Here is a 16,911-nt window from a genome sequence, read left to right on the forward strand (position 1 = left end):
GAACACTGGATGTGGATCTACTAGCTTCTTTATTAGACAAACTGGACAGATCCGGTTTGATATCAAATACTTTTATTCATTTTTTTTCACAGAACAATACAATCAATACAACATAAAATCAATATACAGACTAACATCTAAGGTCTCGATATGTACCCCTTCGATTAAAAAAAAAAAAGAAGAAAAGACAAATATAAACACTGTGTCTTCTTCTACCACTACTACATTCTACTACTGGATTTCTCCATCACGTTCTGCCCCAGGGCCGATCCTTCCCTTTCCATGTCAATGGGAAATGCCAATACCCACAGTGAGTGGGGGGGGGGGAGGGGCATAGGGAAAGAGAGAGAGAAAGAGGGGACAGCGGGAGAGGGGAGAGACATAACGAGAGGAAGAGGGAGGAGAAAAGAAAAAGAGAAAAAAAAAAAAAAAGAAAAAAAAGGGGGGGGGACACTTTCCCCTGTGAAGACCAAATGAGAGACATTAAGTCCCTCTAAAATATAGTGAGATATGTAGGGGTTAATTCCCCTAATTGTGTATTTACTTAAATATATAATAACAAGAGTGAATTATGAAGAGCAAAAAGAGAAGAAAAGGGAAAAATAGTTAAACTATAGGGGTTAATTCCCCTTATTGTGTATTTACTTAGGTGTACACACAAAAAAAAAAAAAAAAAAAAAAAAAAAAAAACAAGGGGGAACACTTTCCCCTGTGAAGACCAAATGAAAAACATTAAGTCCTACTAAAATATAATGAGATATGTAGGGGTTAATTCCCCTAATTGTGTATTTACTTAAATATATAATAACAAAAGTGAATTATGAAGAACAAGAAGAGGAGAGAAAGGAAAAATGGTTAAACTATAGGGGTTAATTTATTGTGTATTTACTTAGGTGTACATAAACAAAAAAAGAAAAGAGGAAAAAAAAAAAAAAAAAAATTTAAATATATACTACCCCATGAGAAAGAAAATAAACTAAAAGCAGTTTCTTCTAAAAAAATAAAAAACACGAAAACTTACTGAAATATAGTGAGGAGTAGGGGTTAATTCCCCTTCATGTGTATTTACTTAAGTGCGCCAAAACACGATGGGATTGTGAAGAAAAGGGAGTTCATCTAAAATACTAGTGAAAAGTAGAGGGGTTAATTCCCCTTATTGTGTATTTACTTAAATATAAAAAAATAAGAGGGGAAAAAGGAAAAGAGAAAAAAAAAAAAAGAAAAGGGGAAAAACAAATAAGAGGGGGGGGACAGGAGGTTTCCCACCCACAGTCTCCCCTATTCCCCTCCAGACCCTCCTCCCCCCCCCTTCCCCCCCCCTCCCCCCAGCCCTGAAATCCCTCCATCTCCTCCAGATCATTTCATATCTTAGCCCAGACTCTACCTTAAAGGACCACAGCTCCTCCATCACTTTCATTTTATCAATTTCTTGAAGCCATTCCCCTATCGTTGGTGCTTTTTTTTCCCTCCAGTTCCTAGGTATTAGTGCCTTGGCTCCGTTCAAAAGAAACGGGACCAAGGAACCTCTATACTTTTTCCTGGACATACTTGTAGTGTGAAACAAACATTCCCATGGGTCATATCTTATCGCATATCCGCTGATTTTTTTTATCAGTCCTAATATCTCCCGCCAATATACCTGTATGAGGGGGCATTGCCACCATATGTGGGCATGTGTTCCCTCCATCCCACACTCTCTCCAGCATAAGGGGGAGGCCTCACTATTCATTCTATGCAGTTTAATCGGTACATAGTACCATTTAGTGAGTAACTTATAATTAGTTTCTTTTACTTTTGCATCCATCGTAGTAGCCTGGACATATTCTAATACCTGTCTCTTCTTCTTATTGGATATGGTTTGATTAAGTTCTTTTTCCCAGCTTTCTATTATTTTCAGTTTCCCTAAATCTATCTTGGTTGTCAACATCTTGTAGATACTTGATATTCCCCCTTTCCCAGATTCTCCTTGGGTCATAAGTTTTTCCCATTGATTTAATTCATTCATAGCTCGCAAGGGCTTCGACAGAGTGCTAACAAAATGTTGGACTTGTCTATGTCTCCACCTATCTCCTGGGTACTGTCCATATTTCTCTTGGAGTTCTCCCACCGAACAAACTTCATTTCCTTTTAATAAATCCTTCAATCTTGGGGTATCTGAGGTTGACCACCTCCGGTACCATCCCCCCTCCTTACCCGGTGGGAAGTAGTCCGTACCTGTTAATGGCAGCAGCGGGCTATTATAGGGCAATTTATTTTTCTTACAGACCTTATCCCATATTCTAAAAGTTTCTTTTGTTATTACTGGCGTATCCAGGGGTAAACCCCTATATTGCCTCGGTACCCATATTATATTCCCTAGCTCTTTTTTACTTAGACTTTCTTCAACTTCTACCCATTTTTTTTTTGCTTCCACCCTCACCCTGCACCCAGTCTGTAATCCTCCTCATTACCGCTGCCTCATAGTACCTTCTAAAATCCGGCATCTGTATTCCTCCTTCCTCTTTGGGTCTAATCAGAGTCTCAACTGCTATACGCGGCTTTTTACCCCTCCATATGAAACCTCCTATTATCTTTTCCAAGATTTTAAAATATGTTTCTGGGATTTTTATAGGGAGTGTTTGAAAGATATAAAGAACTTTCGGCAAAATCATCATTTTTATAGTACTCACCCTTCCCCACCATGATACTCTGTCTATACTATATCCCTTTAAATCTGATCTTACTTTATTCAATAATAGTATATAATTGTCCTCATAGAAATATCTTTCCATGCTGGACAAGTATACACCTAAATATTTCATCCTCCTTTGCTTCCATTTAAATGGATATAGCCCCTCAAGTTCCCTACGATCCTGTGGGCTTAATGATATACTTAATATCTCCGTTTTATCTTTATTAATTTTAAGATTAGAGATCTCTCCATACAGTTCATATTCCATCATTATTTTAGGCAGTGTCTCCCTGGGGTTCGATACGAATAGCATCATGTCATCCGCAAATGCGGATATCTTATGCTCCCTTCTCTCTAGTTTTATCCCTTCTATATCCTGATTCATCCGGATTGTTTCCAGTAAAGGCTCCAATGAAAGGACGAATAGGAGAGGTGAAAGCGGACACCCCTGCCGGGTCCCATTACCCAGTGAAAAGCTATCCGATAGGGTGCCATTCACCCTCACCTGAGCAGAGGGTTCCGAATAAAGGGCCCCTATCCACCTGAGCATACTTGAACCAAATCCTATATGGGATAGGTTTGCTAACATAAATTCCCATTCTAACCTGTCAAACGCCTTTTCGGCATCTAATGACAGGAATACTACTGGTTCTTTGTTCTTTTTGGCTTTCTGTAACAAAAATATAACTCTTAAAATGTTTTCTCTCGTTTCTCTCCCGGGTACAAACCCTGCTTGATCATTATCTATAAGGCCTATTAAGAGCGGTCTTATCATCTCAGCAAGAATTTTTGAATACATTTTTATATCCACATTTATTAAAGAAATCGGCCTATAGCTGGCACACAAGGAGGGGTCCTTATCTTCCTTCCCTATCAGAGTTATGTGAGCATTCAGAGCCTCCTTACGCATTGCCATACCCCCCCCTATTGAGTTCATGTACTTCTGGAAAAATGGTACTAGTATCCCCCCAAACCTTTTATAATATAATGATGTAAACCCGTCAGGGCCGGGGCTCTTCCCCATTTTGATACTCTTAATCACTTGATTTATTTCCTCTTTTGTTATTTCTTTTTCTAAGTCATTTATTACTTCCTCTGCTAGACCAGGGGTCTTAATCTTTTCTAGATATTGTTTAATTTTCCCCCTTCTATTCTGAACTTCTATATCCCCTTGCCCCTTGTTGACATTATATAGGTTTTGGTAATAATCATAGAATATTTTAGTTATCTCGCTAGTAGAATGTCTCATTTCTCCATTTCTATCTTTTATTTTCAGGATAGAGTTCTGTATGTTTCTTGGTTTTATGGTCCTTGCCAACAGTCTCCCCGGTTTGTTACCAAGGGCATAAAATTTGTTGTTCACATTGTTAAAAATCCATTTCGTTTCCTGCTCAAGGAGGTCACGGAGCTCTTCTCTCTTGCTAGTTAGGACCCTTAGGACCTGTTCTTCCTGTACTACTTTATGCTCCCGTTCAAGGGCCTGGATTTCTTCTAATAGTATTTGTTTCCGTGCCTGCCTAATCTTCCTCCTCTTAACCTTTTCTGCAATCAACCTTCCTCTTATAAATGCCTTGTGCGTTTCCCAAAGCGTGGCTGGTGCGATGTTTTCAATATCGTTTTCTTTAAAGAATGTACCTATGTCCTTTTCTAGACCATCGGCTGTCTTGATATTATTTATCAGGGATTCATCCAATCTCCACACTGGATGTCCAGCCGGGATCTCACCTGAATCTAAGGACATTACCACTGGAGCGTGGTCAGACAGTGTTATAGATTTTATTTCCATCCTAATCAGTCCTTCAAGCAGCCGATGATCTAGTAGGACATGGTCAATCCTTGAGTATGACCCATGGACCACTGAGAAATATGTGTAGTCTTTATCTTTTGGGTGGATGATTCTCCAGGCTTCCACCATTTGCATTTGATGTAATTTATGTTTAACCATTCTAAGATATTTCCCTTCCGATCTCAATGAGATGGGTTGAGTGTCTATTAGTGGGTCAAATACAAAGTTTAGATCGCCTGCCAGGATCACCATCCCTTCTCTAAAACCCTCTAGTTTATTCAGAATTTTTCTCAGGTATACAGCCGGCCTTACATTGGGACAATACACATTCACCAATGTGTATCTTATATTCAAAATAGTACCCTTGACAAACAAGTATCTTCCATCGGGGTCTATTTCTGTAGCTTCTAGGGAGAACCGTGTGTTTCTATCAAACCCTATTGCTACTCCCTTTGCTCTTTTATTAGGGGAATAGCTATGAATCCATGTAGGGAATTCCTTTGAATTTAATCTAGTTTTTGATGTTATTTTTAGGTGAGTTTCCTGGAGAAACACAATGTTGGCCGAGAATCTCTTCATCTCCTGTAGCACCTGATACCGCTTACTGGGGTTATTTAACCCTCGTACATTGTACGTAACCATTTTTACAGCACCCATTTATTATACTTCACTTTTTTACCCCTTAATGAGGTTCGGAAATCATATCCCCACAGGACATGAGAGACTCCGGGCCTTTTCTCTCCCTGTAGAACAACCAAACCACCTTCCGGGTTCAACTTCAAACTCATATTTGTTAACCAAAAACATCTTAGTCAGGGTACCTCGAGACCACATAAAAAACATATACCCCCCCCCCTCTCCCACCCCCCCCCCCCCCCCCCCAACGCATTGAACCTCAATGCTAAGACTCACTCGGTCAGTGCCCATCCAGGCCGCTTGCCGAGAGAGCCTTTCCTCGGGACGTCTACTATGACCCCCCAGTTTCCAGGCCACGTCCACAAAATCGGAGTGGCTCCTGGTCCCGGGACAGAACAGCAGCTCCTATTTACCCCCTCCCCAGGCGACATCTCCTATTCTCCCTCTAGGTGTTGGCCTTACTACCCATTAATGTTACAAAGGGAGAGGACAAAGCGGAAGATCAGACAGTAGGGGGGCAGTCCTCCCAGATACCTGGTAACCAGCCATCCCTGTCCCCTACCCTCCCACTCCCCCCCCCCCGCCTCCCCCTATCCCAATACTCTAGAGATATCTCTCTTTGGCCCCCCTAGGCCTAAGTAGTCTATGCCCTATTCCATTCCTGTTCCCTCCATCTTCTCCAAGCTGGAGGCCTCTTTTCCCAATTGTCTATTTGCATTGGCTGAATATTCAGCTTTTTGCAAAATTCTTTTACATCTTCAGGGAAACGGATAACTGCTGAAATCCCCATGTTCTTAACCGACAGGCAGGCTGGGAACCCCCATCTATACGGTATGTCCTTTGATTGTAGATGACTGGTTAGTGGCTTCAGCGCCCTCTTTCGTGCTAGTGTCTCTGCCGAGAGATCTGAAAACAAGAGTAGCTTGATCCCTTTGTATTCCATAATAGCCGAGTTTCTAGTAGTTTGAGATACCAGTTCTTTTTGATTATATTCTAGGAATCTGACTATAATGTCCCTTGGTAGGTCTCTTTGTGTGTTATAAAATTTTTGTATTCTGTGGACCCGTTCGAAATGCATAGGGGCTGTCGCCTCCCTTTTTAGAGCTGTGTTGAATATCCCTCTGAGCACCTCCCCCAGTTCTGTGTCTTTAACTTCTTCTGGGAGGCCTTTTATGCGTAGGTTTTTTCGTCTGCTGCGATTCTCTTGGTCCTCCAATTTATAGCGAGCATTTCTTATTTCTATCCAGTCCATGTCAGCTCTATCCCTTAATTCCGTTATTGCATTTCTATGTTCCTCTAATTGTTCCTCTATCCCTTCAACTCTTTGTAGCACACTCTGGATGTCTCTTCTCGTTGCACCCATTTCCCCCTTGATGGTTCTTTCTAGGCGTAATATCATTTCTGACATGTCCATCATATCCTGCCTAGTTGGTGGAGCTTGGGCATCTCCAAGGGAGGTATCAGGGAACATGCTAGATTGTATTTGTTGACTTTCTGGGGTTTTTAATACTTTACTTTGACCTTTTACTGCAGGGGATTGATCCTTATTTTTCTCCTTCTCTTTCCCTGGGGTCTCCCCCTCGATATGCCCTTTGTTTTTAACAGGTGTCCCGGATATGCTAATGTCACCATCTCCTTTGGGGCTAACTGGTGCCCGATCTAGTCCTTCAGACACAAGATATGACCTCATTGTGCTGCGGCCGGAGCCCCCTCCCTGCGTGTTTTTTGGGGCCTTCCGCACCATCTTTGCCCTTTTGTGCAAGGCCTGTTTATGGAGATTTTACTGACGTAGGATGATAGGCTAGCTGCCCCTCACCTGCTGATGTACTGCCCAAGTGTCTGCCAGGAATTAATGTATTATATGACCGAGGGCTGGTAGAGCATGTATCTCCGCTCCCCCTCCTTGGCCCTCCCTCACCCAGCTCCAGATTCTTAGACCTGTGTTTTGGGGCAAAAGAAAGTGGGGTGGAGATAAGAGATGAAAAAACAAAATTTCAACACCTGTTCGACATCCGTATCCGAATCCTACTGTCCCTTTCATCCACCGTTCCTTATCCACTGGGACTGAGACTGAGACCTCAGAGAACTTAAATCAATATCTCCTAAGGGAATTTTAGGTAGAGCCAATACCAGCGGAACTGCTAATTCTCTCACATTGTCTCTCATAAATTGGAGGCCTTATTTCAATATTGATTATAACAGTCCTATGGCCCCCTTCAACTCAGGTGGACAAGATCTCCAACCCTCAGTTTTTTTTTCAACACTTTGTATATATCCGGACACTCTTAAAAGTTCATTCATGTAATATTATAGCCAGACTATATCAATAGGCCCCTTTTAGCAGGATATCAGAGCATCGGCCCATATACCCTTTCAAGACAGTTCAAATCATTTCAGGTACACTTGAGGATGCAAAAAAAAAAAAAAAAACAGTCTTGTGCAATTTATCACCTCTGCCTTCTCAGCTTCACAGCTTCGGGGCTTCTTACTCACCTCCCCTCTTGCTCCTAGATAGTCCACAGGCAGGCAGTGGGGGGGGGAGAGAACCTCACCCGTTTTGATGGAGGTATCCGGGAGCAGACCTGGAGCGGAGACCGACCACTTAACTGGTCTATACGACCGTCTATCCAGCTCCTATAACCTCCGCTTCCCTTCCGGCTCACTCACTGCAGGGCAAGGATCAGCAAGTATCCACATCCACGCTGGCGTCTGGAGGCGTCTGGAGCGGCACCCAGCGGCACCCAGTGAGTCCTAGTACAGTGCACACGCTTCGTCCGCTGTCGCCTCCTCCATCTCCTACGTCACTCCGCCTGATGTCCAATCGCATGTGGTTCGCAGGAGGCTCCGTACACCACAGCAAGCTTCCGATACTCCGCACGGAGAGCGCCCGGGATCCCCCGAGATCTCCCTCGGCCGGTCCTCGCCACACACAGGCACCTACGCCACCCGCCTGACCAGGTAATCCCGATAGGGTAGCTTAGATGGGAATTAGCAGTAGTCCAGGGCAGTTTTGGCTTCAGAGTCCTCCTTATCAAAGTCGCCTGGAGAAAGGCATGGAGCTGCTGCTGCTAGCGCCCTGAGTCCTTACGGCGCCATGATGTTACTCCGCCCCCCGACAGATCCGGTTTGAATCCAACGGCAGTTTTCCTGATAGCGTTGTGGGATCAGTATACCCTGATTCATGCCTTTTCTCCTCTGCAACTTCTACACCCTACTTTGAAGGATCGAAACTGAGGACATTCTTTAGCTTTGGGTTGAACCCTGAGAGCGTAGTATCACAAGGATCACCCATCCACTCTGCTTCTTGGTTGCTGGCTTTTAGACGGGCATTTCAGAATTTATTATTCTCACTATGCTTTGAGCTCACAATCCTACTTTCTAAATATTTTTCATCGAACAAGAACTTTTTTTTCTTATTCTTACAGTTTAGGACACAGGAGACTTCATTGGGTCATAGGCAGCTGCCTTTTTCAGGTGATTAGACACTGGCAAAAAGTCAGGGGCAATTCTTCTATATCCTCTCCTTCACACAGCTAGCCTCTGTGTTTTTTTTTTTTTTTTTTTTTTTTTTTTGTCAGGTGGTGGATTTTCTCTATCCTTAGAGGAACTGCCTTCATTTTTTTTTTTGCTGGAATGTTTCTGTAAGGTTCTTCTATCGAGTTTTAGCTTCTACTCTGGCTTCCCCTTCAGCTTTTTAGTTGACTCCTTGGCTGAGACTTGGAAGACTGTACCCAAACCAGGCCGGCCGGCTGTTTTTATGCTCATTTTACTTCGGATTGATGTAAGTGCACAATCTATTTTATTGAATAAACCATCATACAGTGTTATGCTATGGGCTCTCGATTTCTTTTCATACTCTGGAGCTCCGCATCGGGCTGCTAAGTGGGAGAGATACTCATTGCTGTGGTGCTTACTATTGGATGGATGCTTGAACCTGTTCCCGCTGTGGAGAGTGAAGGCTTATTCTATCTCGCTGTTTTAAATTATATCTTTGGTAAGAGTCAGTGTTACTTCGTTATCAATCACTACGTTGTGGATTTGTCCAGCACACTTGGGACTCACTGCTTTTTCATCACTATATATTGGACTGTGCTCATTTTTTCCATTCCTGTATTTTTGTCAATTTTCACTGTGGACTGATTTGATGCACTGAACTTGTATTTTTAAGGATACAGTCTATGTCACACAGGTGTACCTATCATCTGTTATATTTAACCTCTATTTATGTTAAGGGTTATAATTCATGCCACATAGGTGTTCACATATCCCTTTGTTGGAGTGTGGTTCACGCCACACAGGTGTTCACATATATTTTTTTATAGTATCTAGCGCGACTCCCTTTTTTTCCTATGTACCCAAACCCTGCCTGGAAGATCATGCAGGGCCAGCTTGTCTCTTTACTTGGTGGAGCCCAGTCTGAGGACCCCCTTGGGACCATGCACATCCAGGAAGGTGAACTCAGGATGGGGCTTTTTCCTTTCTTCATGCACCATTTGAATTATGAGATTTTTGCCTAGCACCCTTTAACCTGCTTGGATTCCCAACATAGATTAGTTTTTTTTTTTTTTTTTTTTTTTTAACTGGGCTCTGTTTGTCGTGGCTCTGTCTAACAGAGGCTGCCACTGCACTTGCATGGTTATCCTGGCATGCTTGCATATCTGGGCGTGCTTCTCCTGGTTGGCAACACAGCTTCTGACTCCTGAAGGTGCAGCACAGCAATACTTTTGGATGCCATCTGAGCCTCCTGCAGCCTAGCACAGCACATGGCAGATTACACAGGAGATCTTTATATGATGGGTTAAAGGGCCCGGCAGGCTCAGTCAGCTAATTAACTGGATAGGGTGTGGGTGTTTCCCCCTGTTTTGACTCCCTGACCATCATTTCATCCTCTGAGGCAGCCTTAGAAGAGATATTATCAAAGTAAAAAATTATAAGTTGTGGCGCCAACAAAATATCTATTTTGGACCTAAAAAAATCTACAGTATATGATATAAACTTAAACAAGTGCAGTTGCAGATGAACACACTTTCAATATATTACATTGTAAATTAAAAAGTTAGGTGCTACTAATATATAATCATCGGTACATAAATAAAAAAAAAAACACAATTTTATAAATGTCCCATTTATGTTAACATGATCTTCAAAGACTCCATTTACAGTGATAAAAGATGTTCTGCTTATAAAACTCTTCATATAGTGCTCCACCAAAATGGGTGTGTAAAATGCACACTCCCCAACCATCAATACAAAGCATGCCTTTAAATATATTTAACTTCTAATTTACCAACCGTCAGGAGATCCTGTCATGGTATCAAGGGTTCACCAACCCAAGCTCTCGAGATATCGCTCTCTGACAAAGTTAAAAAACGGACCCAAAATAAGTGATCGCAGTGTAGTAATTTTAATAAAAGTATTCCTCCAATATTTAAAAAGACAACTACACACTTGCATTTATTGGTGCTAGTGTTGGCACCAACATACCCGTATATACTCGAGTATAGGCCGACCCGAGTATAAGCCGATGCACCTAATTTTACCACAAAAAAGTAACTCGAGTATAAGCCTAGGGTGGGAAATGCAGCAGCTACTGGTACGGTAAATTTCAAAAATAAAAAATAGTTGCCAATAAAATTACATCAATTGAGGCATCGGTAGATTAAATGATTGTTAAAAGACTGACAGGGACGCTCTGATAAGAGTGTCCCCATCAGTCTTTTATCAGTGTGTCCCCATCAGTGTACAATCAGAGTGTCCACATTACTGTACTGTTTCTTGCCTCACTTCCGCTCTGTTTTATGACCCGACGCCCGCTGCAGAAGTATCTAAGAAACATGCGGGCGGGTAGCCGAGAGGAGCCACAATGATCACTGGCTGCTGGGACATTGCAGTCCCAGCAGCCAATTCTAGTGCACAGCAGCGTCACGTCATGGCAGGAGTTGCCGCAGCTTTCTCACGTCAGTGGGAGAAAGGCACGGCGAGCGGGAGATATTCACACTCACAGTGGAACACAGCGGGGGAGTGTGTGCCGCGATACGGAGACACACTGGAGACAAGTAACGACATGACATTAAAACATGACTCCAGTATAAGCCGAGTGGGTTATTTTCACCCCCAAAAAAGGGGCAGAAAAACTTGGCTTATACTCGAGTATATACGGTATACAGCCACACTATGTGTGCCTCCCGTGTACTCCAAAGACGGTGTCCATTCCAGCAGTGATGCCCGAGGTTCAACCGGTAGTGACGTCAACGATGGAAGACGTGCAGCCTCAAAACATTTCACTATACCCGCGTCATCAGGAAGCTTCCTGATGAAACAAACGCCACATATGAGGACTGGTAGGCTGCAATAGATTACATTTTTATTCTTGGGTTTAGATACACTTTAATATTCAAATATGTTTGTGTACACAGAAAAGGAAAGTACTGAAAATCAAGAAAACATATTGCCCACAAGTCATGAAAAACCTTCAGGTTCTGGAACAAACAGGAAAAAACAGGTAGTCTTTACAAGTGTGTGTATTTTTTTATTATATTATAATATAGTGTGTGTGTGTGTGTGTGTGTGTGTGTGTGTGTGTGTGTGTGTATTTGATCCCCTGCTGATTCTGTACATTTGCCCACTGGACGAAAATGATCAGTCTATTTTAATGGGGGGTTTTAACAGTGAGAGACAGAATAATAAAAAATCCAGAAAAACTAATTTCAAAAAAGTTATAAATTGATTTGCATTTTAATGAGTGAAATAAGTATTTGACCCCTGACTTAGTACTTGATGGCATAATCCTTGTTGGCAATCTGAGGTCAGACGTTTCTTATAGTTGGTCACCAGGTTTGCACACATGTCTAAGGATTTTTTCCCCCCACTCCTTTGCAGAGCCTCACCAAGTCATTAAGGTTTTGAGGCTGATGTTTGGTAACTCAAACTTTCAGCTCCCCCCCCCCACATATTTTTCATGGGATTAAGGTCTGGAGACTGGCTAGGCCACTCCAGGACCTTAATGTGCTTCTTCTTGAGCCACTCCTTTGTTGCCTTGGTCATGTGTTTTGGGTCATTGTCATGCTGGAATCCCCATCCATGACCCATTTTCAATGTCCTGGCTGAGGGAAGGAGGCTCATCCAAGATTTGCTGGTACATGACCCCGTCCGCAATCCCTTTGATGCGGTCCAGTTGTCCTGTCCCCTTAGCAGAAAAACACCCCAAAGCATAATGTTTCCACCTCCATGTTTGATGGTGTTCTTGGTCATAGGCAGCATTCCTCCTCCAAACATGGCAAGGTGAGTTGATGCCAAAGAACTTGATTTTGGTCTCATCTGACCACAACCCAGTTCTCCTCTGAATCATTTCGATGTTTATTAGCAAACATCACACATGCCTGTACATGTGCTCTTCTATCTTCTTCTTTTTTTTTTTTTTTGAGCAGGGGGACCTTGCGGGCTCTGCAGGATTTCAGTCCTTCACGACATAGGGTGTTACCAATTGTTTTCTTGGTGACTATGGTCCCAACTGCCTTGAGATCATTGACCAGATTCTCCAGTGTAGTTCTGAGATGATTCCCCACTGTTCTCATGATCATTGAAACTCCATGAGGTGAGATCTTGCATGGAGCTCCAAACTGAGGTAGATTGACAGTTATTTCTCTTTCGTTCATGGATGGACACAGCCTTAATCTTGACATAGTGGTAGATGGCCTATCTTCTTTAGGAGTGACTAGGCAGAAAGTGTTAACAACTTCAAAGCTGAACCACCCCGCCCAGGGTGCGGTCGCACTGACTATTTTCTCACAGCCTGCACCAAACAGTTCAGTTTTTTTTTTTTCTGCCTAGTCTAAAGGCTTGGATGCTTTTAGTTGGTATTTATTTTTTGGATTTTTTATTTATTTAAGTTTTTCCTGCGAATCTCTCTCTCTCTCTCTCTCTCTCTCTCTCTCTCTCTCTCTCTCTCTCTCTCTCTCTCTCTCTCTCTCTCTCTCTCTCTCTCTCTCTCTCTCTCTCTCTCTCTCTCTCTCTCTCTCTCTCTCTCTCTCTCTCTCTCTCTCTCTCTCTCTCTCTCTCTCTCTCTCTCTCTCTCCCTCTCTCTCCCCCTCTCTCTCCCCCTCTCTCTCTCTCTCTCTCTCTCTCCCCCTCTCTCTCCCCCTCTCTCTCCCCCTCTCTCTCCCCCTCTCTCTCCCCCTCTCTCTCCCCCTCTCTCCCTCCCCCTGGAGTGATTAGACTGTGACTACGTTGCAGGTCTTTTTTTTGGTGGGCAAGGGCCCTTCTTAAGCGGTTCTTTCGTCCGCCCAGTACGGCGGGTAAAAGACCACAGGCTGATAAAGCGCCTGCTCAGGGACCGGGACATCCCTGGTTTCCCTAACCCAACAAACCTGCAGACAAAGCTACGTCCGCATGAAGGTTTGCCCCCACCCATCTCTCGGGTGGGGGGACGTCTTCGTGAATTTGCGACCCGCTGGACATCTCAGGTCCCCGCCCCGGTAGGTCTGCAAAGTACTGTCTTCAGGGTACAAGATAGAACTTCTATCTTGCCCACCAAACATATTTTTTTCCCTCCAGCTACAGCCGACTCGTTGGGAAGCCATATTGGGGCAGTTCAAGACCTGCTGAAACGCAGCGTGGTTATTCCTGTCCCAGTACAGGATCGGTTTCAGGGGTTTTACTTCAATCTGTTCATAGTACCAAAGAAGGAGGGCGTTCGCCCAATTCTGGACCTCAGGGCCCTCAATTGCTTCGTGAAGGTACAAGATTTCGGATGGAATCGGTTCGCTCTGTGGTCACTGCCCTCCAGCCTGGGGACTTTCTGGCATCCTTGGACATCAGGGATGCCTATTTACAGGTCCCCATATGCCAAAACATCAGAGACTTCTTTGCTTTGCTGTCGGGGAAGACCACTATCAATTGTGGCTCCCCCCTTTGACTGGGCATCGGCACCAAGGGTGTTCACCTAGGTGCTTGCCCCAATTTTCGCCATACTAAGACAAAGTGGCATCACTATCGTGGGCTACTTGGACGACCTGCTTCGGAGGACCGCCTCGGCCTCAGAAATAGACGTGAGCATGTATAACATGTCAGACCCTCAGACACTTTGGGTGGCTACTGAACATTCAGAAGTCAGTAATGGTACCGACTCAACGCCTAGTATATCTGGGATTGATTCTGAACTCCTCAGAGGCAAAGGTTTTCTTCCCTGTGGAAAAGTTGCAGACCCTTTGGGCTGCGGTGCGGTACTTGACATCCCAGAAGGGTCGTCACTCCGCTTTTGCATGCGAGTCCCGGGCCTCATGGTGGCCTCCTTCGAGGCGGTACCATAGGCACAATCTCACACGCAAGTGTTACAGAAGGAAAGTCTGTCCAGATTGGACAAGCGCCCATCATTCCTGGATTATCAAATCAGGGTGAGCCACTTGGTCAGGGTCTCCCTTGTGTGGTGGCTGACCTCAATGGCACTTCTGTCTGGGAGGTCGTTCCTTCCCTTTCACTGGATAGTCATCACGACGGACGCCAGCCCTACCGGTTGGGGGGGATGGGAGTCTGGGGGGTTCAGTCGACCCAGCATGGCTGGTCTCCAGAGGATTCCCATTTGCCGATCAATGTCCTGGCACTTCGGGCGATCAGGCTGTGCCTCTCCACATGGTCTGAGGCTACGAGGGCATCCAGTCGGACAACGCCACAGTGGTGGCATATGTCAACCATCAGGCAGTTGATTAGCTCGGCTGCAGCGTCAGAAGTCGCTCATATCCTAAGGTGGGCAGAAAAAAGCATACCAGCACTGTCGGCCATATACATTCCAGGTGTGGAAGACTGGCAGGCAGACTACCTGTTGTCACCAGATGCTGGACCAAGGAGAATGGTCTCTGCACCCGAAGGTGTTTCAGCTCCTTTGCCCAAGATGGGGCACGCCAGACGTAAATCTCCTGGCGTCTCGACTCAATCGGAAGGTATTGAGGTTTGTGGCCAGGTCAAGAGACCCATGGGAGGACGCGACAGATGCATTTGTGGCGCCGTGGAGTCAGTACCGGTTAATCTATGCCTTCCCTCCTCTAAAGCTCCTGCCTCTTCTGCTTCGCAGAGTGGAGGCAGAGGGTATTCCTATGATCCTAAATTGATCCGGATTGGCCTCGGTGCCCTTGTACAAGGGCGCCGATCTAGTGTGGCTAGTAGCAGATGTCCCTTGGCGTCTACCGTAGATGTCCCACACTGCATCCTGCTTTACAGTCGCTGGCTTTAACGGCATGGCTATTGAAAGCCAGGTACTAAGAGACCGGGGCCTATCGAATTCTGTAATTCTACCATGAGAAAGGCTAGGAAGTTATCCTCTAGGAGGATTTATTATCGCACTTGGAGAGCTTACTTAGCCCTTTGCGAGGAAAGGAAGTGGAATCCACCGACTTATTTTGTGTCCAGAGTCCAGCTGTTTTTACAGCGCGGGGTGGACCAAAAGCTTGCTTTAAGCACGATTAAGGGGCAGATATCTGCCCTGGCTGTTTTCTTTCAGCAACCCCTGGTGACTCACTCTCTAGTGAGAGCATTTCTACAGGGGGTTCGGCATGTGGCCCCTCTGGTCTGTCCTCCACTACCTCCGTGGGGATTTGAATAGCAGACGTGCCTTGGCGTCTACCGCTATGGGAAGACCTCCTGTCGCAAGGTCCCATAGGTTCATCCTGCTTTACAGTCAATGGCTTTAACGGCATGACCTCCTAGGTGCCTCAGAAACCACTGTTTGAGAACATTAGGGAAGTTCCCTTGTTGATACTTTTCTAGAAAGTGGTCCTTTTGGTGGCTGTTAGGTCAGTTAAGATGAGTTCTGAGCTAGCAGCCTTGTCATGAAAGGCTCCCTATCTTGATCTTCCACAAGGATAAGGTGGTGCTGCATCCGCAGCCTTTTTTTTTTTTTTTTTTCCGAAGGTCATTTCGACCTTCCATCTCAAGGGAGACATTGTAATGCCATCCTTGTGTCCTCAGTCGAATCCTAAGGAGATGACGTGGCATCCCTTGGATGTTGTCCCAGCTCCGAGAATATACTTGTCTGTTACTGCTCCGTTCCGGAGTTCAGACTCGCTCTTTGTTTCGATGGCTGGTCCCAAGAAGGGCCCAGCGGTCTCATCGGCCACCATTTCAAGGTGGTCCCGACCGATCCTGATTATGCTTACGCCATAAAGGGTCGGGTGCCTCCCTATCACGATGCATTGGGCTTTCTGACATCAAGTGTCTGTTTCCCAGGTGTGTAAGGCGGCGACCTGGTCACCCGATCACACTTTCACTAAACTTTACAAGTTGATGTGAGTGCATCTCCGGATGCTTCTTCGGCCGCAAAGTTTTGCAGGCGGATGTTTAGAGTTACAACTCAGTTGAGGAGCTCTGTTTTGGGGTGAAGTTTATTTTTGTTCCCACCCCTCATTTTGACACTGCTTTGGGACGTCCCACTATATCAAGATTAAGGCTGTGTCCATCCATGAACGAAAGAGAAAATAGGGTTTTATGCTCACCGTAAAATCTCTTTCTCGGAGTTCATGGATTGACACAGCACCCACCCCTCTTTTTTTTTTTTTTTTTTTTTTGGTTCAGGCTGAGAGGATATAGTCAGTGGGGCGGGGTGGTTCAGCTTTAAAGTTGACACTTTCTACCTAGTCACTCCTAAAGAAGATAGGCTATCCTATTATGTCAAGATTAAGGCTGTGTCCATCCATGAACTCAGAAAGAGGTTTTACAGGGAGCATAAAATCATTTTTCTTCCATTTGCAAATAATCGCACCAACTGTTGTCACCCTCTCACCAAGCTGCTTGGCGATGGTCTTGTAGCCCATTCCAGCCTTGTGTAGGT

General features: G+C 44.6%; 1 protein-coding gene across 2 annotated transcripts in view; it reads left to right on the top strand.

The window, feature by feature from the left end:
- Positions 1 to 16,911, top strand: part of TERF1 (telomeric repeat binding factor 1) — a 72,704-nt gene that overhangs the window by 36,640 nt on the left and 19,153 nt on the right. For both annotated transcript variants that reach the window (XM_040354411.1, XM_040354412.1), the window contains exon 10: positions 11,510 to 11,595. In XM_040354411.1, the coding sequence (XP_040210345.1) occupies positions 11,510 to 11,595 (86 nt within the window). The remainder of the gene's footprint in view (positions 1 to 11,509; positions 11,596 to 16,911) is intronic.

This window comes from Rana temporaria, chromosome 5 (genome assembly GCF_905171775.1).
Source record: "Rana temporaria chromosome 5, aRanTem1.1, whole genome shotgun sequence".
Classification (NCBI taxonomy): Eukaryota; Metazoa; Chordata; class Amphibia; order Anura; family Ranidae; genus Rana; species Rana temporaria.